The sequence below is a fragment of the Ixodes scapularis genome, unplaced genomic scaffold, assembly GCF_016920785.2.
Source record: "Ixodes scapularis isolate PalLabHiFi unplaced genomic scaffold, ASM1692078v2 PGA_scaffold4__175_contigs__length_147842914, whole genome shotgun sequence".
Lineage (NCBI taxonomy): Eukaryota > Metazoa > Arthropoda > Arachnida > Ixodida > Ixodidae > Ixodes > Ixodes scapularis.
The window spans coordinates 142,452,008-142,479,565 of NW_024609879.1; the positions used below are offsets into that span (position 1 = coordinate 142,452,008).

General features: G+C 48.2%; 1 protein-coding gene across 2 annotated transcripts; it reads right to left on the reverse strand.

The window, feature by feature from the left end:
* Positions 1-803: 803 nt before the first annotated feature.
* LOC115308213 (phospholipid-transporting ATPase ABCA3-like) lies at positions 804-27,327 on the reverse strand. 2 transcript variants are annotated; one of them, XM_040215971.2, is made up of 9 exons: positions 24,747-24,809; positions 21,877-22,002; positions 11,346-11,558; positions 8,966-9,210; positions 8,430-8,660; positions 5,120-5,307; positions 4,618-4,791; positions 1,502-1,709; positions 804-1,059 (listed from the first exon to the last, which is right to left on the reverse strand). In XM_040215971.2, the coding sequence occupies exons 3-9, from the start codon at positions 11,464-11,466 to the stop codon at positions 880-882; spliced, it is 1,347 nt and encodes a 448-aa protein (XP_040071905.2). In that variant the 5' UTR covers positions 11,467-11,558; positions 21,877-22,002; positions 24,747-24,809; the 3' UTR covers positions 804-879. The 2 variants fall into 2 exon arrangements, with proteins under 2 accessions (XP_040071905.2, XP_040358905.1); XM_040502971.2 differs by lacking the exons at positions 21,877-22,002; positions 24,747-24,809 and adding an exon at positions 27,183-27,327.
* Positions 27,328-27,558: the final 231 nt, after the last annotated feature.

Here is a 27,558-nt window from a genome sequence, read left to right on the forward strand (position 1 = left end):
CGCTGGTAGCAAACCCCACCGTGATCATACTTTTTGGGCGCTGATGCTGATTTACCTTAAAAGTGGCTGAACACACGATGGAAACATCTGGGCTATTAACCCAAATTACGAGTACTGTCATTTTTTTCTTTTCAAGAATTTTTTTGTTTTTTAATTCGGTTTGATAGGAGCTGAAAGGCTCTCCTGGCAACAATGCGATCTTGATGTCAAATGTCGTAATATCGGACAATGTCGGGGCAGTAGAGTAATTGTTCCCGACGGATTACGAGAATTTCGAATGTATGAAATTAATGCTGGTTAAAATTACGTCAACGAAACGAGAGAAGACAGACAAATATAAAGCATACGCAATATAGTGTTTTTTACACTGCCTGCTCGACTTGCAAGTTATGCAGCAAGTGACGTCGCCCCACGGGAGAGGGCGGGAAAATTGGGACGTTGGGTTTGGCATCATCGCTACTTTCCGTTATCACGATAGTTATTTTGAGTTTAGACATTATGGGAATTGTAGTAGACCGTTTCCTTCCTCGGCTACGGTATCCGTGAAGAAAACGCCGCAGCTGCGCATGCGCGCCACCAGCCTTGTCTGCAGAGTTCAAGGTCTTGTGGCGGATTACGAAGCGCTATCCGGGTGCTTAGCGGGCTGCGGGAACGGTCTACTACAATTCCCCAATAAATAGGATACCGGAAAAAGGTATTCCGAAGATGTGTTTCGATTGGGTAGCTGAAAAAGAAAGGTGGAAGCGTGAAACGGCGCATCCCCGATGTCTGCTTCTGTGAACGCGGAAATTCGGAAGATGTAGTCGTTATAGAACATATTGTTTATTTTTCATTCCGGGGAAGCTGTTTATGTGGAAACGAACCACTAGCTGTTCGTGCTCATGATCTCCCGAAAGACAGCGCGTCTGACTCGCCACTGGACAGAGTCGAAAGGGCGTGCCCGGAGGTCATGTCGGATACGATTGCTTCTTCGATGGCGAACGTTTCTCGCAGACGATCAAGCTTGTCGAAGAGGACGCTCCAAGGAATCCCTTGCTTGAGGTGGAAGACCAGCGTCCCCTGAAGGGCAAAACGCACAAGACTTGAAGGACACCAAGTCTACATAGTTCAAAGAGTGTATCATGTTGCGATCAGTATGCGTCTAAACCGTCTTTTTCTAATGTGCAGACGAACCGTAAACTGGGAAGACCTTTAAAAAATGAGATCCCTGTTGGCGGGAAGTGTGGCATATATCTGTAGATATAGTGTGTTCTACCAATACTGAACCAATCGCGTACAGGGAAGACCCAGTGACTTGCGCTTTTCACGCTGTGCTTTCACGCCGAGCTCTTATTGGCTGATCAAAACATAGTGGGTAGACATTACAGGTTTTTAAGATTGAGGTCTACCCACCATCCTTACAATCGAAGTTAAGTGAAGCTCGGCGTCCTTCTGAGGTCACCGCAACTCCTGAGCAAGAAGCAGACAACTTGCTCTCTGCAGTGGTTGAGCTCGAAGTTACCTCGTGGGCATCCCTGAGGTCGATTCCAGGAAGTTCCTTGCTAACAGCGGCCGCGAGAGTCGATTGCTGGTCATCGACGTTCAGCTTGAAGCGGACGATGCAGCCTGTCTGGAACCTCTCCTTGAGGCTTCCGAAGGAACCGAGGAACTTGAGCTCCCCGGCGGCCATGACGCCTACCGTGTCGCAGAGGGCTTCGCATTCCTGCACGCTGGATCATCCAAATTGTCCCTCAATTTTATTGTGTTGTTTTGTTATTGAATCACACTGTAAAGTCCAAAGCAATTTTGTTTAGACCTGTAAATAAGCACGTTATTAGTAATTATACTCTAGAGATTGGAACTGACCAGATTGAAATAGTTAAACAGCACAAAACGCTAGGTGTCATTTTTTCAGAACATATGCAATGGGATAATCACATCGAATACTTAGTTACGAAACTGTCAAAAGTTGTTGGAATAATATGCCACTGTCGCTCCTTGTTGCCTGTAAATATTAAAATGCAAATTTATCATGCTCTGTTTAGCTCACAAATTAACTATTGTCATTTGGTTTGGGGCACAACAACCAAATCTAATATTAACAAACTCACGATCCTACAAAAGAAAATGCTGCGTTTTATTGCAAACGTGCCTTACGACACTCATACTGAGCCATTATTTCTTAAATTCAACATCATGAGGATTGCCAGTGTATACGAGTACCGTTTGCTATGTTCTTATTTATTTTCGACCGCTGAGTTTGCTTCTTTTTTGTCTAATGTATCCCATCTGACAAAACGTGAATCCTTCATCCTTGTCAGACGCAGAGAGTTCTGGAACGTGCCTCATTTTCGTACAAATTATGCACTCCAATCTATTGCGCATAACCTGCCTTCATTACTTAACAAGTTCCTTATAGACCACAATGATATTCACTGTTTAACAAAAAAAGATGTACGTGTTTGTTTTGTTTAGTCAAAGTGTATTCTGTAGTACTTGTTTTTTTTATAATGCCCTGTAAGTGCAGGGGCACCAGGCCCAGTCAAGCTACCTCATGGAAGCTTTTTGTCTGGTGCCCTCAGCACAATATTGCTGAAAATAAATATTACTTACTTACTTACTTACTCGTCGTCACATAAAGGAAAAGGGACGCTTTGCGCATTCTTCATGCGCGGCGCGAAGTATTTTTTACGACATGCGGTTGTCGAAAGAAAAAAACAACAGTAATTTTTGTTTTTGAAAGATGTATCTTCTGATACTAAAACATAAAACTAATCTAAGACGCACCTATATGCATATTAATTCAATGCAGGAAGGGAGAAATTAGTAACATTCCGCGAGAGGACGAACGTTTTTACTACGGTTCTTGAGATAAATACGAGCATACTTGATCAATTAATAATTAAAAATATTTCAGCTTTGCTTCGACTAGAGTGCATTACAGTAGGTGTTCATAAAGCAATACCTAATGCAGAAAACACAGTCCAGAAATTATGGGACAAAAACGGGAATATAAAACTAAACAAAAATGGAACGGAAACTTCACACTATTATAATTTCATCAAGAAACGAGTAAAATGAAGCCAGCTCTATTGATCAATCAGGCAGCACGTTCCAGTCGTGCACCGTGTTTGAGGATGAAGTGAATACTTTAGTATATCGGTCATCAAAATGTAAGACTATGTGTTTTTACCAATCCATTCGTCCCTAAAAAATTTTCTAGAATGAAACCTCCTTCTGGAGTCTATGGTACCTATATTGTTAAGGATCAATTGTTTAAAAGACACTGTTAACGCCCTTTACTATTTTCAACCATCATGAACTAAGCGTAAAATTACTGCCTTTTTTTTTCTGTTTTTGCGGCCACTCTCTTTTACCCATGGTCCCGGCTTTGTCCCGATTACGCATTTTGCAGGAAACATGCGACATTGCCAAAGGGAGACACATTCGGAGCTCGGAATTAACAACACCAAAACCGGAAGAGCTAGAAAAAGCGTCAAAAGTTCTTTCATACAATCGTCAAAATAAAGACAAGGGCTTGCTATCAAGGTTCGTTGGAGACGTCCTGAGTCGCTTTGCTCCAGCGCGCTGTATATAGGACTTCTGAACAAACAACCATCCAAAAGTTATTTTCTTACTTTTTACATTTTTTATTTGTGCACCCTCTTAGATTCAGTTATTCCTATCTATGGTTAAACATGATGATAGAACAAGAGATCTGAAAATTTCAAACCTGGGCGATTGGCAACGAAGTCTACACGAAGCGGACGACAAATCCTGCTCGGCCGCCTGGTTTGAGCTAATGGCAAAACATTTTAGGTATCGGCTTTCACTCACTGAGAGTTCCCGTGACGCAACTACCAAATAACTAAAGTTAGGGCGACATTTTGTTTTAGAAGCTACCGCACCAGCAGTCCGAGTCCACCACATCCTGGGCACGCGCTATGAACATCTATTGAACACGACATCTTCGTCAGCGTTCGGCGTGAACTTGCTCGAGCTCGTACCGAGAACGAGGGCTGCGTCAGACTCGGATCTATGCACGTGCTTCATGCTCAGTAAATGGCGGTTGTCAGGGTTGCTTGATGGGGTTTTGAAAAGGGTCTATTAAGCATGTCCTCTAGCCGTGGTTCGTCGACCGAGTCGCGCTAAACAACACCTGTCCCACGCGCGGTCAATTACATCCTCTCTTTGTCCTGCCGGCGATTGGAGCGATTGTCTAAACACCCACAATCCAGCTCCACGGTGAATAATCAGTGAGGCTCAACTATAGCTTACAAGCTTGCGCGCCACGGTAGAGCCGATGATGATCTCACCTCACGAAGAAAAGAGTGACTTCGGTAGTCACTGACAGCATAAAAGTAGCACGTAATCTTCATGCTTCTTGTTAGTGATTCCTTCTTCAGGGTTCTTATCAGCTGATGCTACAATGGCATCGACTGCGGAGCCAACCCTGGGCGTTCCAATAAGAAATACAGTGCACCTACTTTCCCGCAAAGCGCTTCCCCGCATATAGGACGCACCAGATTTCTTAGAGTGTATGCTTTCAGAGAAGTATGACTACTTCAAAAAAGAAATCAGATTTTTAAGCGTTGCCTTCATCCTGATCGTTGGAGCCTCCCCGGCTGCGGCAGTTACCTGTGCGTCCCAAAGACGACAGCGACGTCCAGCGATTCCATGGCGAGTCTCAAGCCGGTCACAATTCGTCTGCGTACGATGGCGTCCACGCCGGACAACGGCTCGTCCAGCAGCAGCAGCTTCGGGACACCGATGATGGCCATGGCTAGGGACAGCTTCCTCTTGTTACCGCCGCTGGAAAGAAAGGGGTGTCTCCTCGAGCGTTCTGCGCATGCGGCATATTTGGCGCCTCCATAACATCATTCTAAGTATCTGGCGTCTCAAACACGTCTTCGACTGGTGTTTTTACCACGCGTGATGAAAAGTGGTTCCTCGATTTCAGCCTGGTGACGTCGTATAACTATCATGATGTCGCCAGCCGCAGTTCTGGCGGTGTCACAGCAGTGACGGTACACATCACTGCTCGCTCTCTTGACGACATGCGAATACCTTCTATTGGCGACGCCCTTTTCAGGCACCCAATACGAGCAGAAATGAAGTTTTAGTCTGTAGCATGACCCACCTGTAGGTGAAGCATTGTTTGCAGGCCCATTCCTCGAGGCCGACCATCCATACGACTCTGGTCACCGCGCGTTCCACGAGGCCTGGCGGGACGCCTCTGAGCCTGGCGAAGAGGCGCAGCTGTTCGTAAGCCGTCAGCCGGTTCATCAGGCCGTCATACTGCGGGCAGTATCCGATGTTCGACTGCCACTGCGATAAAAAAATGGACAGGCCTGCTTTGCGGTTGCTTGTTTTCTCTGCATTTGAACACGAAAAAAAAAAAAAAAAAGGGGGGGGGGTGGTACGTGTTAAAGCAACAAGGGGAGCACGAAGCGCATTCGTATGCGCCAATACAAGGTCTTGTAATTCCCATTCCTCTTTTCTGAGCACCGACTTCCTCTCGCTTCTTTCTTTATTGCAGTTGTCATACCCGCACGCAACGACCCCTGATAAAGTCGAAGCGCCTTAACTCTTTAGGGGTTTGACCAAACTTCGCCGAAGGGGAAAAAAGACTCCCAAACTACTTAGCTTCAATAGCTATATTTGCGTCATCTCATCTGAGATAAAAAGTAAAAACTGGGAGAGGAAACGCGATTTCTCATCGCACTGTATACCTTGTTTACAAGTGGTAAGACGTGAGCACATCACTAGGAAAATATGACAATATTCAATTATGGCAGCACTTCCTGTTCCTTTCAGTTTTAAACACGGACCTACAACTGCGTGCTCTGTACTAACTTCAAATACTTGAGAGAAAAAAAAAAAAAAAACGCACAGACACACACGGCAAGTTTCACTTCTCGATGAAACTTCTACTTTCTTGTGGCTTGCACGTTTTGGGGTCGATCTCTCTGGCCGAAGAACGTTTTCTGCTCATCCCTGTCCAACAAGGACACGCTATCCTAAGACGATTGATGCCCCTGAATTTTATATACTTTTTGTGGGGACAGCATTTTCGGCGAGTCAGACCGCTTTAAATCGATAGTTCGTGATGATCTTCTCCCCGATTGGAGCCTTTCTATTTAAAGAGAGTAATTTGCTCCCGCGAAACATTCGGTGGTGCACCTCGTATTATATATCACTCACTTCTTCACTCCACACTCTGCGGCCGCACACGTTTATGAACCGCCTCGACAAACAAAACTGTAGATCCGGACCCGCGGATATCCGCATCCGATCCCCAGTCCGCAAAATCCGATGCATTTTTATCCGCATCCGCCAGTCTTCTGCGGGTATCCGCAGATAGTCCGCGGGTGAGCCGAGGATATGCAGGTCTCTAACTATGGCCACCACTAAATACTCGCTATTCACAACCCTTTTACTGTTTACAAACACAAGCCGCTTCTTGCACCCCAAGTGCCTTCCGGGCACTCCGTTATGCTTTACAAGCCTGTTGATGCCAAATTTCTAGGACGATGAATTTCTACGGAAATCACGAATTTGGGGATCTATAGCGAGGCCCTTCTGCTGTGCTATAAATTATATAAAAGAGAATTGGTCGTCTTACAGGAGTATTAAAAATCTCCAACAACTTCCACGCTAGATGGTCCTTTAGCTAATCACCTAAAGGGCAAGTCACAAAATATTTTATGAACAATTCAAGAACTGATGCTTGGGTAAATTGTGTGTCCTCTCATTTCACCAGGAAGTTCGCGTGGGCGTAATTTGCCAAAAGAGCCTCCTTCCGAGGTTTTCGATGAAAGGGCTTATAGGGGCCGCAACTCTTGAGAAATCAGTAAAGCTTTGGCTTTCAAATATATGTACTCCGATTTTTATTCTCCATGTTCAAAACCCATTGGCGCAAGCCAGCTTCCAGAGTCTTCTTTGGGGAAGCGATGGAATGACTACCTACTGGCCTTCTGCCGCGCTGATGAACGCTGATCAAACAACAATATCTCTTTCACGCGGTTACGTAGGTTGTGTTCAGAGCAAAAAACACACTGGCAAGACAGTAACGAAAGAGCCACCGGGTCGACTGTTTGCACTAGGGTGCCTTCATGTGCGCTTTGCTTAGGTTGGAGACATCTGGCCATTTTGTCCCACACGTTTATTTTTATTTTTTGTTCAGAAGCGCGTGAAAGAGCCTGTCGCTGCACGTGTTTGCGGCTGACTGTGCTAAGGTGACATTTTGTTTTCGTCGATATCTTTGTATGTTATCCGTGAGCGCGTGCTGTCGGCATCGGGTACTACAAAGGGTGGCATCACCCTAAACAGGACATTGAGGCACCCCCGTTTGAACCACACAAAACGAAAAGCGATGCCAAGCCGCTCTATCGTGGGAAAAGGGGCGCCATTCATTGTTGTGTAAATGCTCGAGACACGTGTCGCGCTTCTGGGAAGAGGAGGAGGAGGAGGAAAGAACATTTATTGTCCGACAGAATTGGCATTCTCCCCTCCCCCTCGGCACCAGGCCGGGGAGGCAGGAGGCACCGCTTTAGATGCTGGCCAGGAGGTCTTGTGTCCTGGCGGCCTCTTCAGCCAGTCGGACGAGGCGGAGCTGGAGCTCAGGGTCCGAACTGCGCAGCAGGGTCTCCCAGGATTCTTTAGAAGCGATATTTAGCGCCCTCCCAGGAGAATTTGAGCATTCCCAGATTATATGGTCGAGGGACCCTCTCAACCCGCAGTGTGTACACTCGTCTGATCTTATATCCGGGAACATATGGTTCACCAGGATTGGGTGTGGGTACGTGTATGTTTGGAGTCGTCGCCACGCGACTGCCTGCGTATTATTTAATGACGGGTCTGGTGGGGGTACCAGCCTACGTTCCAATCTGTAATGTTGAGTAATTTCCCCATATTTTACCATGCGTTCACCGCTCCCTTGCCAGAGGAGGTCCTCACCAGCCCGGTGGTATAAACCTCGAGCTAGCTCGTGAGCCGCCTCGTTGCCGGGGGAGGCATGTGCCGGTGTTCTGGGAAGAACATGGCGTCTGAAATCTAGCTCAGTGCTGCGCTGTGCCGACATGATCTTCCCAAGGGCTGGGCGTTGAACGTGTCTCGTGCATCGACGCACCTTGTGCTACTCTTGAAACATGAAGGGGCTTTACACCTAATTCGTTAGGCCATTATGAGTCACGGTTTTTTCGGTTGCCGTGAAGTTGCTGCCGTTTTCGTTTCTGCAGTGTGTAGTCGGCACAACAATCGCAAATTTTCTCGCTTTATTCTTCGTTGGCCATCGCGCCACCCGCCGACAGCATGCAAATCAGGGAAGCCACACGAGGCGAACAGAAATTACAAAAGACCTGTGGCGGTCAGTTTAGTGTTTTCCCGCTAGGTGCCGTCCGTTCTGCTGGAGTATTGCGAATACCAGAGACACTGGTAGGCCTACATACCGCGCGGCGGTTCCGGGACAGCGTGAAGCCCTGCATGTGCGCTTCGCCGTTGGAGGAAGGAACGATCCCGCTGAGCATCTGAAGCACGGTCGTTTTACCGGCCCCGTTGACGCCGAGGAGACCCAGGCACTGGTGGTTCTTGAGGGCGAAGGAGAGCCCCCGGACCGCGTGCCGACGGCCATACCACTTGCTGAGGTCGTCCACCGCCACTGCGACCCCCTTGAAGTCACCCTGCGATCCATTGAGATGTCAACTTCAGTTTTGCCTTTGTCTCATCTAGCAGGGGAGAGCAACAACTATAGTCACCGAGGTGAGAACTGCCCGGCGTCCTTTTTGAACGCCCGATAGAAAGCAACGTGCGCGTGCTGGAGGCTCAGCGTTCGAAAGAGACACCACGCTGCTCTCACCCTGTCAGCGAATACAGAAGCGCGATTGTGGAACTTTCATGGAATCGATTGGACATTTATTAGGCTCAATTGTTTTTGAACATTCGGTGTGAATTTCGACGTCTCAGGGGCTCATCCGGGGTGGCTTACCGTGGAGCACATTTTTCGGACGGCTTCTTTTTCCTTCTTGACGTTCGCGTCAAGGTTCTCGGAAGGCGACGTGGGCGTCGGGCTGTGCAGGGAGTACCGGAAGACGTGGATCCCAGAGTCCAGGCAGGAGAGCAGGGCGAACAGGAGGACCCCTTCCAACACCATGCTGAGGCACACGAGACCGACGTCTTGCCGATGGAAGCCCAGAGGACTGCTGGTGTACCAGAAACTGGTGTTCTGGTAGTCTTGCGACCGAGAAACGCACATCATTGTACAGTATGTCATGGTAGTCAATGCTTGTGGAAACAACACAAAATAGGAAGCTGTTGGATACCTCAGAGGTATACATTTAGCCGACATTGCACTCAGAAAGACTCGAAGTACACCTAAGCACTTCTTATGAGTTGTGAATGCGAAAGCATGAATGTCGTTCTTCGCGCCGCGGCCGCTTTTGATACTCTCCGCGCTGCGTGCCCGCCTCGGCCGTTTCTACTCCGGTTCGGGCACGCAGCGCCATGGGGTGGCGCTAATTCAAACTGACGCGCGGCCGCTTCATATCATTGCCGTTTTGCATAGCTTTCGGCGTGGTTACAAAGCTGGGATGCCTCAGATTGCGGCTTCGGAAATTTATCTGCCGTTTGGCGCGGCTGATGACTTCGGCTCGCTCCATGGGACAGTTAGTGCTTTGGCATTAGAACTCTTCGGTGCAAAGCGTCGGAAGTCACTATACGAGGTTCCTACACAGCGTCATCCAAGGTCCACAAGTGGCAAATCAAAGTTTTCAAGATTTAGTTACTTTTTTTATTTGAATATCGCACTATAGTCAAAAGCTTCTAGTTGATCAATGTCTTTAAGAGAAAATATATAGTGTAAACAATTCAATATGGTACATTCTGCATGTTCGGGCATAGGGCTCGTGATTTCGAACGCATTAACCGCCTGTCTGAAAAGGTCCGTTCACGCTGCCTGCTCCGGCGTGGGTTTAACTCCCGAACTGGCGAATTCCGAGAGAAAAATGCGGCGTGTAGTCTAAGATAATAAAAGGCATGTTTTCTGTTATGGTGCTCTGTTTTATCACGTTGAAGTACCAACTAGCTCAAATTACAACTTTACTACGGAGTGTAGTCTATTCACCGCTAGGGTGACAGGGTGGAAACTGAGTTCTCGTTGGACCAGTGAACCGTTGGTCTTCCACCACGTGATCCTACTCTCTGCAGATACGTTGAAAATGCGGTGCGAGTTGATGGAAAACGAGAGTCTGATTGGTCCGGCGAGCACCGTAGCTTACATTGCTTTCTATAACTCCTTGGCATCTTCGAACCTGGAGCGTGCGAGCGCGGGCAAAGCACGACCATAGCCTTCTATATAGAGAGAAAGCCTGGCAGATCGCCACGAGAAGCGGCCGCCGCAATGGAAAAGGTGGAGCGGCAGACAACGGATGAGAGAAGAGTCACGTGACTGGCGCCCCGCTGCGGCGAGACGCCGAAACACACTTCTCCCAAGCGAATAAGTGTGTTTGGGGTCCTCGCCGCTGCAAAAGCTGTGCGCTGACGTCCAAGTTCCCCGCGAAATGGCTCTTTGATCTTCTCTGCTACCAGATCCTCGCGCTCCAAATCTGCGACCGGGGGCACTCTATGGCTCCGTCGTCGAACTGCCAGGCTTTGTGAGTATAGAGGAGGCTATGGTCGAGCTTAATAGGACACTGACAGGGTATTTATGCTCGCCGAGGTTTTTAGTTGTACGTGACATAAAAGAGCCCAACTACCCAGAACAGAATTTGCGGCTCGAAGTTCGGTTTCTTTCCGCCCGAAAACCGCCGATCGAGAACTGGCCGGTTTGAGTCGCGCTCACTCTCTTTTCCGTGGTCACGGGCCGTTTTCTAAGGTTTCGACGTGACCACCAAATCTAATCAAAGTCGTGGGTCATTGAAGGCACACAATCAATATTAAAAATAGAAAAAAAAGATATGAAACCCATTTTTCACGTTGATTGAAAAAAAAAAGAAGAAAAAAGGTAGCACAGACAAAACATTGGGTTGTGTGTATGTTTATACAGCCTAGAACTTGGTCTGCCTCACAGGCGCGACGAGTCTCCCAGCTGTAGATGAGAAATTTAGCCAGTGCGGTACAACCGCTAGCCTGAGGTCTTTAACGTGCATCACGCAGTAGTGATACACGACCGCACGCCGGTACGATGCTCATCCAGATCGAAACGGGCAGGGGGGGGCTCAAACCCAGGATCCCTGGGTTCTGCAGCGCGAGCTTTCGCTCCACGTGCTCCGAGCTGGTGTGCGCAATGGCGGCATGTAACCTGGCGCGTGTGTAAAGCGTCTATACATCCACCGCGAACCAGAACCACGGCGTACCCATAAGCGACTCACCGGAGCAGCATGACAACAGATGTTGAGGGCACGCCTCCGAAAGCGAGCCATTTTCGAGGTGCCACTTCTTTCGCATAGCGTCGCAGACGCTGTTGCGTCTGTCGATGGCAAGGACTTTCATCAGGGAACCTGGAAAGGCGTACGGCGGAACCAGCGTCCACAGAAAGGAGACCCAGGAATGGTCGTCGGGATCCTTGAAGGTCCGTGCGATACCTGCGGTGTACCCGCGAATGTTTTGACAGCCAATAACAGTAGAAACATGTGGTGAATTAAAGATCAACAATTAACCGACGCGCATGACAAAGCACTCTTTGTGGGAACAGCCTACAGCGTCCCCCAGCTCATTCCAACTGATATTGTACACCTTTCCACCGCTTGTCAACAGACAGACAGAAAACAAAAACGCTGAGTCATCGGAATGGTCTGAAGGCATGTGCGACGTTTGGTATTCCGCAGAAGAGTGCTACTGGATCGCTAGGTTGGACATTTGAGAAAAGGTACATGGAAGTGACGTAATGCAAAGGAGGAGCGTATCCTAGCAACACTCACGTGGCGGCTCTGCCCACTTTGACGCCGCTACGTCATCGCAAACTTGACACCCGTCACCCGTTTCAGCGACGCCCGTCACCCGTTTCAGCGACCACCGACGAGCGGAAGTAGCTACGCATTCCCTGAGGCGTCCCTACGCGCGGGATACGGGGTAGGATTTACTACGACGCGGGGAGCAGTTCCTGCGTTTAGCGAAGAAACGGCAACCAATCCTGTGCGTCGCTGGCCGTCGCATCTGTTCTAGTACAGGTAAAAGTATTGAAAAACAATCAAAACCTTTTGGGCGTTGTTAAAACAAACCGCTTTTTTGTACCCTTTTGCAATAAATTTAAGAATTAATTGGAGAGAAAGTTGTTCCAATATTATGCGGGATGTGCGCTACGCGCCTTCTTCAAACCAAAATGTCGAACCACGAGGAGCCGGGTGTGCCGGGGGCAGCGGAGGGGTCGGCGGAACCAACGGGGAGCGCGCGAGTGACGGCTGCTTTAGTCAGAAACAATTTTTTTATCTTTCGAGAACTTGCTATTGCTGTGCTCAAATAAGAATGTTTGGCGCAACATCTGTGATAATTCTTTCAAAGTGGTCCAGTGTTTATATGGTGGTATGCTAGTCAGAGAATATATATATATTTTTTTTCCTTTCGAAATTTAACTATTGTGCTCAAATAAGACCAGAGTGTTCAACAAGATATATGTGATATATACTTAAGATTGCCCAATTGCTTACATGGTTCCAGTCGATGCTCAGTTTTACTTCCAAGAACGAAATATTACATTCCATGTTATCACACTTTTATTCATGAAGTCACAGGTTTTTCTTTAAGAAATAAAGCAATTTTCAAAACAAACTACATGTGCACTGTCTTGAGATAACACAATCACCTAACTTTGATGAAGTACCATAAAAGAGATAATAAAATGGAGCAGAAGGCAAGACGCTTTGAAGCATTTGTAAAATGAAACAATGTCCATGACAACAATATCCCTGGTTCAATCAGCAACTAAGAAAGCAATCTCTGCAAAAGCAAGCATTTCTTTCTAGAGGTAATCTAAATTACTTCTAAGTTCTTTGCAGGGGCAATTCAGATGACCTGTTGGTCTGGCAACTAAACCTCCGAACCTTTTCTGTCACTGTCGACTGCGTCTCGTGCCTTCTGCTCATAAAAATAAAAAAAAAGGCTGTATCGATTTCACTGCGATGCACTCGACACGTATCCGGAGGCAGCACGCTGGCTGTGCGACGAACTTCACAAGGTGTAGGAGCTGAAGAGAGTATGTAGCTTGTGGACGGCCATGACTGTGGAGCAGGAAGCGAAGTGTGCACTTTACGGCTTTCACGGGGAGGGCTTCACTGAGGGCAAGAATGTGACGGGGTCCTTGGTGGTCAGGACCTCAGTCGTGGTGGCGAGAGGTTCCCTGTCGCTGGCGGCGTCCGTGCTGGGCACCACCGCAGCGAGGGCGCTGAGGGGCTTCCCGACGGAGTCCCTGGTGGTCGGGACTACCGTCGTGGCGGCGGACCCCTTGCGTGCGGCGCTCCGCACGGGCACGTCTGCGGCGGGTTCCGAACCGGGCGACAAGGCGCTGCCTCAGAGCCTTCCCCCTGTCCGAGAGGCCGACCGGAAGGCCGACCGGAGGGCCGGCAGGAGCCAGCCTCTCGGGAGCCGACGCTGACCTCTCCGAGCTCGGCTCAGAACCGTCCGAGCTCGGCTCAGACTCCAACTCTGACTCTTCAGGGTCGGAGTCTGACTCCGGTTCTGGCTCGCTCGATGCAAGGCAGATGTAGTGGAGCACTGCACATGCCGAAATAATGGCGGTGGCTGTTGAAGGGTGGTAATACAGAGCCCGGTGCCTTTGCAGACACCGGAATCTGTTTTTCAACAGCCCGATGCAGCGCTCCACAACAGACCTGATCGAAAAATGCGCCTTATTAAACCGGCCGCAAGCGGTGGAGGTCGCGTGGTTCCCGGGGACAGGGGTGATGAGCCAAGGCTCCAAGGGGTAGCCGCTGTCACCTGCACATGTAGAGGATGGAACATATTACATTCTTTACTTTTTAAAATAAAAGGCAAGAAAACAGCTGTGTGCAATTATGTCAATTATAATGTAACTTAAGTGTGTTAATATTTCTGCACTACAGTATCAGTTTACATTATGATTAGTTAGCACCAGCTTGATTGCAAACTCCCTGTTATTTCATGTAACTATGTGTTTTCCTGGTGGGTTGTATGGGATGTGTGCACGATTCCTTAGGGGAGCTGTGTTGTATGCAAGTGCATTATTAGGCCCTTCCATCCGACAGATAAAAGCTCTGTTGCTTTTGGGAGTGTGGCCGTGATCTTAGGCACGGGCAGAGCAGAACACTTTGGCCTTGTCTTTGGCAAGCAAGGGGATAAGGCGCCAGTTCGACGAACCTCTTTCCTAATCCTCAGTGGAGCTGGAGATGGGGAAAAAAAAGGGGGTGGTTAGATTGGAAAGGAGTCAGGTCCTGTTGGGACACGGAGGGTCTAATAGGAGGAGCTATATAGGCAGACCGAAGAAGAAGGGTCAAGGAAAAGAATCCAGTGTGTGGGACAGAGACGACCCGACGACAGATTTGGCGAGCCCCAAGTGGCCAAGGAGGAATTGATCCCATTCCGTACAAACTGACGACCGCCAAAGCGACCACGCGAGCCCCCAGGGATCAGCGAAAGAGCTCCAACTTCATGCAAAAACCAACCAGCAAGAGGGTACAGGCAGACAGTAACAGTGAGTGGGCCGAACCGGACAGCGACTCGCACTGCGGTCGCATTCCTTGCATAGTCTATCACTGTCGTGAGATTGGTGTAGTGTGGCTTTCGTAGCCTGCAGAGTGTGAGAGTTATGTGGACATAAATAGAGATTAATGGCCAAACTTTGGGTGTTGTCTCACTTCAAGGAGTTCCAGCAACTGTGTCTGTGTGCCTCACAACAAGCACAGCACGTGTGGTACTGTGGCTTTCAAGCAGTGGGAGCCACCGTGTGCGTAAGGAATGAATTAATATGCTCACCAAGCAGGAACCGACCGTCGCGTGGCACCTGCCCTTGCTCGAGTTGGTTTCGGAGCCAAGAAAATTGCCACACGAAGGAGTCGTGCACCGACCCGGGATACCGTGGGTCGATGCACATTATCCGGCAGTCGGCGTCACAAACCTGAAAGTGAGAGAGATATTGACATGTAATTACCTGAATCCACAAGTAGTAGATTGTACTTATGGTTCACAAAGCAGTCGCATTTTCAGAAGCTTTTAAGTTATTTTGTCTGACACATGCATGTCAACACACCTTCCTGGATGCAAGGTACAACTAACTACCTTGAAACAAAAATAATGTTTTTTTTTTACGGAAGCTTGCACGTTTTAACAGAGAAATATTATTTTTGGGAGAAGAGTCTTACGGCTCACATGCTACGTAGAGCACACGCTCGCGCAGTCGTGAGACCCCACAGCCCGCAGTCATAAAACGGCATACTTAAACGGTATCGGCAAAACGTTTTTTTTTTGTTTTTTTTTCTACATATTTGGGACGCGTTTTGACAACGTAACATGAGTGTACTTACCACCATCGCGTTGAGGGCGTAGAAGTACTTGCGGCACCAGTACGCCGCCTTCGTGACGGTGGGGTCGTTCTTGGACGGACCGACGATGGAGACCATGGTCCCGTCCACGCAACCGATGACGCCGGGTATCCTGCCGAGCAGCCTGAAGCCCTTCTCCGCGTCGAACCTCTCGCTCGGCGTCTCGGGGAAGTGGATCCAGCCACGCTGGACCCCGAGACGACGCACGATAGCGACGGACACGGCGCGGACCGCAACGCTGACTGTCTTTTGGTCCCGCGCTACGTGTTCGTCGCTCGCCACCATGCCTTGGAAGCTCCCCGTGCCGTAGAAGTGCAGTGCACACAACACGTGAAGCTCCACAGTCATGACCGTCCTTGAGGTACGCACTCTCCTCACCTCCGGTTCCTCGCGAAGTTCGTCGCACAACCACCGCACCACGATCTTGGGCAGGCGGTATTGCTTCCGAAAGATCTCCTCCGCGAGCTCGAATGCATCGCGGTGTTCCCGATACAGCCTTTCTGGCGAAAAAAAAAAAAGCTCTATTAAAGAAAAAGACGAATTGACGAGACGGCGACGCCTCGCCGCCGCACACATGCTGCCAATGACACCTAGTTCCGAGCAAGTACCTTTTGAAACGTACTCGGTACAAAACGAAACGTCATTTTGTTGTCACGTCCGGTAGCCGACTCCGCCCAGTTTTGCCGACTCCGCCCACATTTTTCTAGGGAAATTACGTCACTTTTGTTTCCAACCAATCAGACGTGATGACGTCACTTCCGTGTACTAAAAAAAGGTACATGTACAATGTCGAACCTAGCTATCCAGGACAGCTCAAAACGTGTTCAGCAGACCCCTAAGATATCTCCCAGCCGGAGGCGATGAACGTACTTTAGACGCCGCCGTTCTCTTCAGAATCCACCATGATAGTCGGTTCCACTGATAACGTCGGTATACTGGCTAGGGGCCGTTTTCTGGTGAATTCGGGTGACAGTGTTCTAGAGGGTGTAGTGGCAAGAGCGGCGCCCGCTTACTGTGAAGCGCGTGAAGACGGTCGATGTAGATACCGCGAGTGGCGCTGGAGTTCTGTGCCCTAGGAGAATTAATGGCACGTGTGCGATGAACGAAGAAGACGACGAGGGTGACGCGGTACGCTTCTCCAAAATGTAGCACCGTAGAACTTTTTTCGCAGCTATTAAGCCTGCAGCCCAAGTGATAGCGTTGCTGAACGATGTGTCAGTACTGGAGGGGGGGGGGGGGGGGGGGGGAGTCGATATTAATTAAATAATCTCCCTCAAAACACGCGAATATTTCAAGTAGAGGATAGCACACACTCTAGACGCATTAGTCCAAAGGCAGAACTACAATTTACTATACTTCTTTTCACCTTACGTTGTACTGCAGGGAAGGCTAGAAGCGCGAGCTCATAGCGTTGGCAGCTGCTCTTAACGCACGAGAGCTTGTGCCGCTGAGGTGTGCCCCAGAGCAAGGAGCTCGCGCTTGTAGCCTTTCCTGCGGTACATCATAAGGTGAAACAGAGTATACAGAACAACATTATTAGCGGTTGTTTCGCACCGCGAAAAGCTCCAGTCAAACCACAGTAGTAAGCGCCGAAGAGCGCTGATGAAGGGGCTGACGGGGGCGCGCTCCTAGGATGGATGGATGGATGAATACGGCTGAGCCCTTTGGATCGAGCGGTAGCTTACGCCACGTAGCCATTTTGTTTTACCATTTAAGCTTAGAATATTTAAATGTGAAATCTATATTCACTCCGCAGTGCAAAGTAAGTGAGGCTATGAAGCCCCCTTGCCATCAGTGAAAAAGAAAATACCTAGTTTTCTCTCGATTTCTGCCACCATTCACTTAATCTTTGCTTGGTAATCTCTACAGTCTTGAAATCCACTGTCCCTTCGCTCTCTCTAAAACCCAATGACTTTATTAAATCTATGTTGTCTTCGGTAGGTATAGGGTGAAGCCCTTTACAGTAGAGTATCAAGTGCTCAGCCGTCTCGTCCTCCTCTCCACAAGCAGTGCACACTATATCCATTTCCTGGTACTTCACTCTGTATGTTCTGGTTCGCAGAACACCCGTCCTTGCCTCAAACAGCAATGAGCTTCCCCTAGAATTGTCATAAATGCTTTCTTTGGCAATAACTGTTTTGTTTAATCTATAGCTTTCCAGAGCCGTCTTTGTCTGCATTCCCTCTAGCCACCGATCTCTTTCTGTGGCCTTAACTTTCGTCTTAACTGAGACTCGCTCTTCCGTATCTTCGCTATAGCCCAAAAACTTTCCTCTTAATTTCCTAGTGCGCTGTCTCCACTTTGTGTCTACACTCCTCATGTATAAATAGCTGAAAACCTTTCGTGCCCATTGCTCCCCATCCATTTGCCTCAACCTATCCTCAAATTCTATCTTGCTCACCGCTTCCCTGCTTTCAAATGACGCCCATCCCATGTCTCCTTGTACTCCCTGGTTTGGCGTTTGCAATGTGCCCCCAAAGCCAGTCTACCTACTCCGCGCTGTTTTATTTCTAGTCTCGCATGCACTTCGGATTTCATGCATGGCACTGCGTTTCCAAAAGTCAAGCCAGGCACCATGACCCCTTTCCAAATCTCTCTCACCACCTCATACCTGTTGTAATTCCAAAGTGCTCTATTTTTCATTACAGCTGCATTTCTGTTGCCTTTACCTATTATATACTTTCATGCTCTCTGAGATATTCTGCACCATCACATATCCATACTCCTAGATACTTGTATTTACTAGCTCTCTCAACTGTAATATTCTGTATCTTCAGCCTCTCAACTTCATCCTCGTTAAAAATCATGACTGCTGATTTTTCGCTACTGAATTCTAAACCTAATTCCTCTCCTTCGCTACCACAGATGCTCATTAATTCCTGCAACACTGTCCTGTTGTTAGCCATTAGTACGATATCATCCGCATACATCAATCCCGGTAAGGATTGCTGAATTGTTTGGCCTAGCTTACAGTAAGAAAGGTCGAATCCAAGCCCACTCTTCTCTAGCCTATCCTCCAATCCTCTCAGATACAACATAAACAGCAAAGGCGATAACGGGCACCCCTGCCTAAGGCCTCGTCTTATCTCTATTTTCCCTGCCGCCTTTCCTTCCCATGTTATAATCACCTTGTTATCTTTGTAAATGTTCCTTAATAGTGCTGTTAGTCCTTCATCTAGGTTTAAGCTCTCCATTATGTCCCACAGATTCCTTTGGTTCACATTGTCATAGGCATTCTTGATATCCAGAAATGCCAGTCAGAGCTGTCTGTTTTCTTTTTGCGCTATTTCTATACACTGTGTTAGAGAAAATAAATTGTCCTCCAACCTTTTTTGTTTCCGAAACCCGTTCTGTAACTTGCCCAGTATGCCCTCGCAATCTACCCATTCCTCCAGTCTGTTCTTTATAATCTGCATTACCAACCTGTAAATAACCGCGGTGTACCGGTTATGGGACGATATTCCTTATATCAGACTTATCTCCCTTTCCCTTATATATCATACTCATCCTACTAAGTCTCCATTCATCTGGAATATTTCCTTTTGTTATCATGGTACTCACTACCTCCCTTAGTTTTGCCTTAGATTTAGGACCCAAATTCTTCACCAGCTTGATTGGGATACCATCTGTGCCTGTCGACGTGCCACTAGGGACTCTCCGTTCCGCCTTTTCCCATTCTCTTTGTCCAAAATCCGCGATGTCACAAGCTGGACTGCTACTTCCTTCGGTTCTCCTATCTTCCACATGTACCCGTTCCCGAAATTTCTCCTCCATCACTGCTCCTATATATTGTATCGCATCATCTCCCTCTAATTGATCTCCCTGATGCGAGAGTATGAACCTCTGTCTAGCTTGCGCCGTTTCACCGAGTGAGTTCAAGTGCTCCCAAAACCTCTTGGCAGCGTTTCTATCTTTCTTACTTGCATCACTCATCCATTCCTCACCCTTTCTCTGAATTTTCGCATTGATCAAACTGGATGCCTCTCGGCGACATGTTATAAAATTGTCCCATTTTCTTTTTACTTCCGTTTCGGACTCCCCACTACGCTTGGAATACCTGTGTTCTCTAGAGGCTTCCTGACGTTTTTGTATCGCTTGCTTCACTTCTTTGTCCCACCAGCTTTTTGGTCTATGTCCTTGCTTCCCCTTTCGTTTACTCTGAACTTTGTCTAGTTCTAGAGCAAAAAGCCTAGTTCGGCTCTCATAGGTCCAATCTGTATACCGTTGCCCTGAAACTGCTGCCTCTATTCTTTCAACAACTATTTCCAACTCTTTGTCGCTGCAGAAAGTTTTCTTTGAATTATGTTGTCTAGTTTCAGCATTTACTTCTCTGGCACAGAACAGCAGCGCCATGGTGTCGTCTACGCGCAAAATCTTCACAAAGCGGATGCCGCTCTTGCCAGTACAACCCCCTCTAGAACACTGTAATAGACCGATCTCACCAGCCAGTTTGACTACGCCACCGCTGCCGCAATGCATCGAGGGAACTTTAGTACTTTTGCACGCGCAACAACCTTGCTGGAGCTCTGCGCGTGTGGAGCAGGAGACGGCACGAGCTCTCGCATGCACGGCCGTCTGCCTCCCGTGAACTAAAGTTATGGTGGTGGCGTCACGCATGCGCCGGACGTTTGGTGAAATCGGTCTATTCGGGTTATCTCTCCCGGCGGCTAAAATTCCAGCAAGAGAGATTTTTCGATCACATGACCAGCTCAGAGGGCAGGAAGTACCTAGCGTTCCAAGCGATTCCGTTCAGCAGACGTAAGCCTTACCCGCTGCATACTTTAATTCTCGCTTAACGCGATCCTCCCCAGAAACAACTTTACATTCCGCTTCTAAAGTAGACAAATTCAATTCTTTTCCATTGAAATTCAAGCCTGCACACCCTTTGTCGGTGCGCAAAAGCGAACTTGGATATTCAAAGCGAGGACAGAATTACGGCAGCCATTTGCCTGTCTCGGCGCCTACTATTTTGTGTTGCATAGTCGAGGCTGGCGCAGCCTCCACATCGCTCTTACGCTGTGAAAGCTACTTGCGCGAGCGCGTCGCTTTGTTTGGCGTCTCCTTCGCACGAGAGCGAATGAGACGCAAAACAAAACCACGTGCGCTCGAAGCAGTGCAGCACTTTAGCAGTGTTGAGCTTCAGCACTGTGGAAGCGACGCTACCTTGACAACGTAACGAAAAATAGCTAATGTCCATTTTTTTTAAATATTTTTTATATAGGTAGCTATTTTTTATGAACCCGGTCATGCGATTAGAAAATCCCTCTTCGGCAATTTGAGCAACCGAGAGAGGTACCGGCATTTCTCTAGCTAACCACCCTGAAACAAGGAAGCGGACCCTTTTTCTGTTTAGTCATGCAAACAGTTAACTGCATCAACGCTCCAAGGTCTCGTCCGAATTTTTGGCTCAGTTTCTAAGCTGCGTGATTCACAACTGTTTGGGTTGCAGAGCCCAAACAGTCGCTTGGGTTCTGAAAATTTGGTGAGGTGTGCCCTTGAAGCAAGACGAGGTCGCATTAGAAGTGGAGCTATAGGAACGAACGCGAACGAACACCCTTTTATCTTTCCTATCCCCTTTGACACGATGAATTTTCGTTACACGTTTCAACGGTTGAAGCGCTTTACCGTGTTGCTGTTGTGCCAGTTAGACCATCGTGACATTCACGATACATTAAAGGGGCGATGCAGCGATTTTTGTATTTTGCGCAAATACCGCTTAGAACGGATCCCTGACGTTAATGACCTGTGAAATACCCGTTCGTTTTTCACCACACGCAATCGAAGTCGCAGAAAAATTTAAGAAAAACGAGCAAAGTTCACCCTCTCAACTCGCAGCCAGGACAAGCGGCCACGTGATCTGGAGCCGATTATATACCGCCAATGTGGATCATAGCCATGCGCTGGGGTTGGCAAGGCACAGGACACGCGCTGCATTCCTGACATTGTTATGGTTCGGCTGTTGTCGTCATTGCAGCGATTGGACACAGGACACTACCCGAATGTTTCTCGAGCTATAGATTATCACGAGCCCAAATCGAGTGCCCACGCAATGCTCGGGTCCAATCTATGAGCTGTATTCAAATATCGTCACTAGGCGGTGCTGCTACAGCCTACCGCCCAGCTACGTCATCATGTTTTGCGAAGGAGAGATTGAATGAAAACGCTCAGTTTTGTCCTCGAAATTACAGAGCAACAGAGGAGCTTCTTGGGCAGTGGCGTTGCGTGTGAGTATCCTTGAATCCCACTAGTGCCAGTAAGCTCGTGTAAAGTGAAAATAAAACATTCAAATTAAATATCGTTGCACCGCCCCTTTAATGCAGTCACTCTTCGCTCGGTTAGTGCATTTATGAGGTAAGGACGGAAATTTCGGTCGACAGGCATTCTTACGTACCCGTTGCGGAGAAAGCTACGACCACAATTGTAGCGGCTAGGCTTTGAGACTTGACCACGAAGGACGTCAAGTAGGCGGTTGGCAAGGCCACAAGAGGGAACGAAAGCACCAGAGCCACGACGGCACCTGCATGGGGTGAAGAGCGCAGGGAGGAGGACATCCTGAAACGCGTGTTTCGCAACGACATTCGCTTCACAGGAGCAGGAGCTGCTCAAGGGACCGCATGCAGAGGGAGTGTCGGCCAAAGACTGGTTCACACGCTTGCGACTGCTTACGACCGGAGAGGGTCACGAGAGGCTTAAAAAGCGTTCTTTTGTAAGCAGTCATAACCACTGGAGCGACAAAGGGGAAACGGTCATAGCTGATATGACGTCATCGCGTAATACTGATGACCATTCGCACTTGTTTTGCGAAGGTGCAAGAAAGCAACAAAAACAAATTAGGGGCACGAATGTATGCTGCAGAAGGTACGCGCTCAGCAGCAAGGCCACCACAATGGCAGATTATGTGACGTCAGTGCAAGCCATGAATAGATTTTGTTTTTGCTTGAGAATCGCCAACAGCCCCCACACAAGCAAGTTTTGTGAAGATTTGGGAGAGGCTGATTTAGTTTTGTTGACAAACATAAAACCGGTGTTCGTAGCGACAAAGACGTATAGCATGACGTTTTCTGCGAACAGTGTCGATTGTGTCTTCACATGGTGGGACGTCGACGCAACTTGAATATGAAAACTGTCAAAGCTGCTAAAACTAAAAAAAAAAAAAAAAAAATCTCCTAGAGCGCTTACACTTTGACAAGAGAGGTTTCCCAGGAAGCTGCAGAACTCTCGAGAGAAACGTCGCTTTCTACTTAGGGCTACAAGTAGACTTCATTACAAGGATGGGATGCGGCGTTTATTTGAGAATTTAGCTAGACTCTCGCTGCCAAAGTAGACACTAAAGATGAACAGACGTATCTAAGGACACGCCGCTGCGGCGGCGCTGGTGTCGGCATGGCGCATGCGCAGAAGCTTCACCGCACGAAAATCTGCTTTCTGCGCATGTGCAGTGCCTACACCGGTAGTGTAGGCAAACGCGGGCTTGTTTGTAAGCAGCGCGTTACCCTGTAGTCATTGGCTGCAAAACTTCGGATGGACTGCAATGCAATAAAAAAAAATAATACACGAGTTTGATCATGCAGAAAAAGACTGTAAGCACCGAATGTGCGATAGGCCTTCCAGGGAAAATGGGAGGGGCGAGCGAACGGTGCCGTCTACCGAAGACTGACTTTCATTTTTCACACACGCCGTGAGAGTCAAGCGAGACGAATTGTATGATTTTTAGGTAAATAAAATAGTCATGTGCGAATATTGGATTTTGAGTTCGAAGCGAATTCGAAGGGAATAGCGGTTTTGGCCGAATACTTTTTATTCGAATATCGAATAGTTTTTCTACGCCTTTCACTACCACTGAGGTAGCAATTTGGGCCAGTTGGTTCATGATCGCCTAAAAAAGCGCCATAAAAACACAAGGACGAGGAAGTAGAAAGAGCGCTCTTGTCTGTCTACCTCCTCGACCTTGTGTTTCTTTGGCGCTTTTTTTAGGTGCTTTCACTACCATTGCATAATGCTTATACGAAAAACCAGGAAAACCTGTGAAGGTTGTCCCACTTGTTCATATATAAGCTAAGTTTAATCTATCTATATTTATGAACAATGACCTTAGAAAGTCTGGTGTCTTGAGGTGGCAAGTAAACGACGGATCTGACATAAAACGAATACTATAAAGATGGCCAACTGTACCCCATTAAGTGAATTTACAAATATCGCTCTCATAAATATTGTTTCTTTAATCTCGAGTTAAAAAAAATGAATCGCGCATCATGAACTCAGGTTGTAAGGGCATCCCTGCCTAACATAGTTTACTCTTGCATAAGTTTAATTTTGAAACTTTTACTACATCGTAGATATACAGATACACAAAGTTTCCATTTATTTTCAAATACAGGCGGCACGGGTGCACCATCCCGCTTTGAATGTACGCTTTTCTGCCAAGTACGCAATTCGATAATCACTTTTTCAAATGTTTATCGCGGCGGGCTACCCTGTTGAGTGCGCTTCTTACCGAGCACCGATGTAATGCAGAGAAGAAACACCCGCGGAGCTCGCTTTCGCGGGTATGGCTTCTCCGCAGCGCACCAGTGCTTGATAAGAAGCGCACTCAAAGGGGCTAACCCGCCGCAATCAACACTTCGAAAAACGCGAATAGTGCAGTTCTTCTCGAAGCGAATATCGAATAATGTGTTATTCGGAACTGCTATTCGAAATTTCTAATATTCGCACAACACTAAAATAAAATGTTTTAACAGCGAAGCACGTGACCGCACCCTCGCGCCAAGGACCTCGCTGTTGAGCGGTCAAAAACCTCTCCTCGGATGGCTTAGTCGGAAAAGCACTGCGCTCCCAATCGCGAGGTTGTGAGTTCAAATCCTGCCGGGAACTGATCTTCTTATATGGCTCTCTATAGTCATAACGCTTCTCGGTGTCGGTTTTTCGTTAGGGCCGGCTGTTACACCCGGCAGCTACAACCGAGCGTTAAGGCTCGTTCACACACTTGCAACCGAGTTGGACCGACTGAGACAAGACCGGTTTGCAAGCCTCTCGCGACGGCGTAGGACCTGCTCCGCAGCAGCGCATCTGGTCTTACGCCGTCGCAAGAGGCTTACAAACTGATCTTGTCTTACTCAGTCGTACTCGGCTGATAGTGTGTAAACAGGCCTTTACTGTAAAACGTTACAGAGCTCCACAGAAATCAGCTGATAAAGCACATTTTGTGCTAAAGAAGAAAGGAAGGAAATTATTTTGTCTGGGCCTTCGGCGCTAAAGACCCACCTATCGAATCGGCGCGAATCGAGTGCTGCTGGAAAAAGATGACGCTTGCCAGCACCCAGCACGTCGTGTAGATGACCACGTCGAACAGGAAGTGCGAAATCCAGTAAAGGAAACCCGAGATGCCTGTCACCAGCTGGACGTCCTTGGACCGAGACGCCCGTTCCACGACGGGCTGAAGCGCGAACACGGACACGAGGAGGCCGACAACGAGGTACAGCAGTATGGACATAATCTTCAATATGACGATGTTTCCAAGTTCCTTCAGTTGACGAATTGTACCTTGCTGGGAAGAAGGAGGAAGCTTTAGGCAGCGGTCACACTGTTGCGACATCATACAAACGCAGTGTTGGCGGTAACGCGTTCCAAGTAACGGTATTACCGGTAACGCGTTAGTTCTTTCGGTAACGTAATAACGTGCTCTCGTTACTTTTCAAAAGAGTAACGTATAACCAGGGTTCCGTGTTTTCGGATAAATCCGACAAAAAAATCAAAGAAAACGTTGTCCGCGGTAACTTTTTCGTCAAGTTGGATTTATCTGAAAAACTCTGAATTTCGAAGTTAAAACCAGAAATCGAAAAGCAGCAAAAAGGCGATTTTATTTTAGAATCATTTTCATAAGAGCACAGGGCCAGTGGTCTGAATCCAGGCACGTAGCCAGGATTCTGTTTCGGGGGGGGGGGGGGGGGGGGGGGGGCGCCCATGACAAAATGCTGTATGTGGGGGAGGGGGCAGAGGAGGCCCCAGCAAAATAGGGAATTTCGAAGGGAAAGAAACATGCCCCCTTCCCCCCCCCCCCCTCCCCCCCTCCCCTCCTCCTCCGCTGTCCAGCTTTAGGGATAAATGGAATATAGTACAGTGCACTCTTAGAAAAAAAAAAGTATAGTCTTGCCCCTTGTCCCATATTATACACCCAAAATATTCGGCACACTGACGTTGGACAGACGGCCCCAACTTTTACGAGGGTCTTGATGACAGTGCGATAGAACCGAATGAACAAACAGCTAAAGTATATATCAAAGACTGGAGGAAAAAAAAGAACACTGAGGTTCTGCAGTAAAACTTTCTAGTATGTAACACACACATGAGCTATTTTAACAAGTTATACCACTCGGCTATCAAGCTGCTCGTGAAAATTGGTACAGTCGGTTCGACGCTGTACGTCGATCTGAAGTTTTGGGGTGTGTTTTTATGGTACAAGGTGTGTATAGACTATGCATTTTTTTTTTCTTCTGAGAGTGTGCGAAAACGTTTGGAGGACAAAATACAAACCAGACTACGCACTCATGTTACTGACGCCATGTCGAGAGGTGGCGTTGGCTGTACAGCGGCACATGCGCAGAAGCCTCTAACTTTGTAAACGCGACTTCTGCAAAGGCTCATTGAACTAAAAGGGCTGAAGAGGCGACCTCCTCTCCCACGTTTACTTTATTAAAGTGGTGGGAAGAGCTTCCCCTGAACTCTTAACATGTCACCGACTACAAACAATACATTCGTCCACAGACGATAATAAAAAAAAAAAATAATAATAATAACAATAATAATAATGTATTTTGATGTAGAACCTTAATTTTCTGCGAGGCATGCAGTATATCTTGCTGTGTAGTCAGCGACAAGTACAAGACGGCAGGTCGGAGCACCTCTCGTGCGAGCTTTCTTTTTCCGACGACGCTTTGCGCGTCTTGTGCACCTCAAGCGCGTGCGCACAGCCAAAGCACGGCGGAAGGCATGGAAGGCATGCTGGAAGCCCTCATTCGAAAGAAACGCCCTGCCGTTCTTCTAAATCAGTGACTATGTAGTCTCCTGCAAAAAATTGCTTGCGCGAAATAGTCACTTTTAGGGGAGAGAGTAAGAGAGAAAGAAAGAGAGAGAAAGAGAAAGAAAATGAGGGGGAAAATTTGCGAGGGGAGAAGACCGGCAAAGGGTGGAAAGTGTGAAGCGAGCGTCCGGGAGAGGAGGCCAGTAGGAGGATTGTCTTGCTGGCGCGTCGCGTGAAAAGACGGCCGCCGTAAATGGGAAAGGAGGGGCGGAGAAACGGGAGCGGAGAGAACCTTGCCCGCTAGCGCCACAAAAGAGAGAGCGGCCAAACGCAGAAACAATCTTTTTTTTTCTCTCTCTTTTCTTGTCGCTATCGTGGAGAGGAGAAACTCAGCGTCCACCCTTTCCCGTTTCTCCCTGCGCCCTTTCGAATCGCCGCGCCCGTTTCTCCCGGAGTACGACGGTGACGAAAACACAAAAACAAGCGTGGTTCGGGGAGCGGCCGCTCATGACCCAAGCGCTCGCTGTCTAGGTCTGCCCTTCCTGCTCTGCGCTACCATATTGGTCACCGTTCGGCGCGCTCCTCCTCTCCTTTTTCCTGCGGCCGCGCGCTCTATGGCTCCGTCGTCGATGTGCCAGGCTTTCTCCGTATAGAGGAGGCTATGGCTGAAGTAAGCTCACCAAGACGCCTGCAGAGACCAAGGTGACGTTGAGGCGAGCGGTCGTGTCTCCAGTCACGTTGCGCAAGACGGCCGTCGTGAGGAGATTCAGGGCGACGAGGGGGCTGGCGTCAGCGTGGCTGCTGTACCAGCCCTCGGCCCGTACTTTTCCCGTCTCGTTCCTGAACCATGCAGTAAACAAGGGAACCAAACAGAATGGGTAAAGGCAAGGACTGCGCATGACCTCTTTCATCATTTGCGGATGCCCCAAACGGCAAACAGGACGAAGCTTGACGAGAGTAGCCGCAACTCCTGTCTGCTCTAAAAACTCGTGTTTGTCAATTTATTGACGTCGTTTTAGATTTCAGTCTTTCTCGGATAGTTTTCCTTCCTACGCG

Excerpts from the sequence above, each read along its gene's own strand:
- LOC115308213 (XM_040502971.2), bottom strand. The coding sequence starts at position 11,466 with ATGAAAGTCCTTGCCATCGACAGACGCAACAGCGTCTGCGACGCTATG. Across the intron at positions 9,211-11,345 it reads TCTGTTGTCATGCTGCTCCG|ACTACCAGAACACCAGTTTC; the intron begins GTGAGTCGCTTA and ends CTCGGTCGCAAG. Across the intron at positions 8,661-8,965 it reads TCCGAAAAATGTGCTCCACG|GGTGACTTCAAGGGGGTCGC; the intron begins GTAAGCCACCCC and ends AATGGATCGCAG.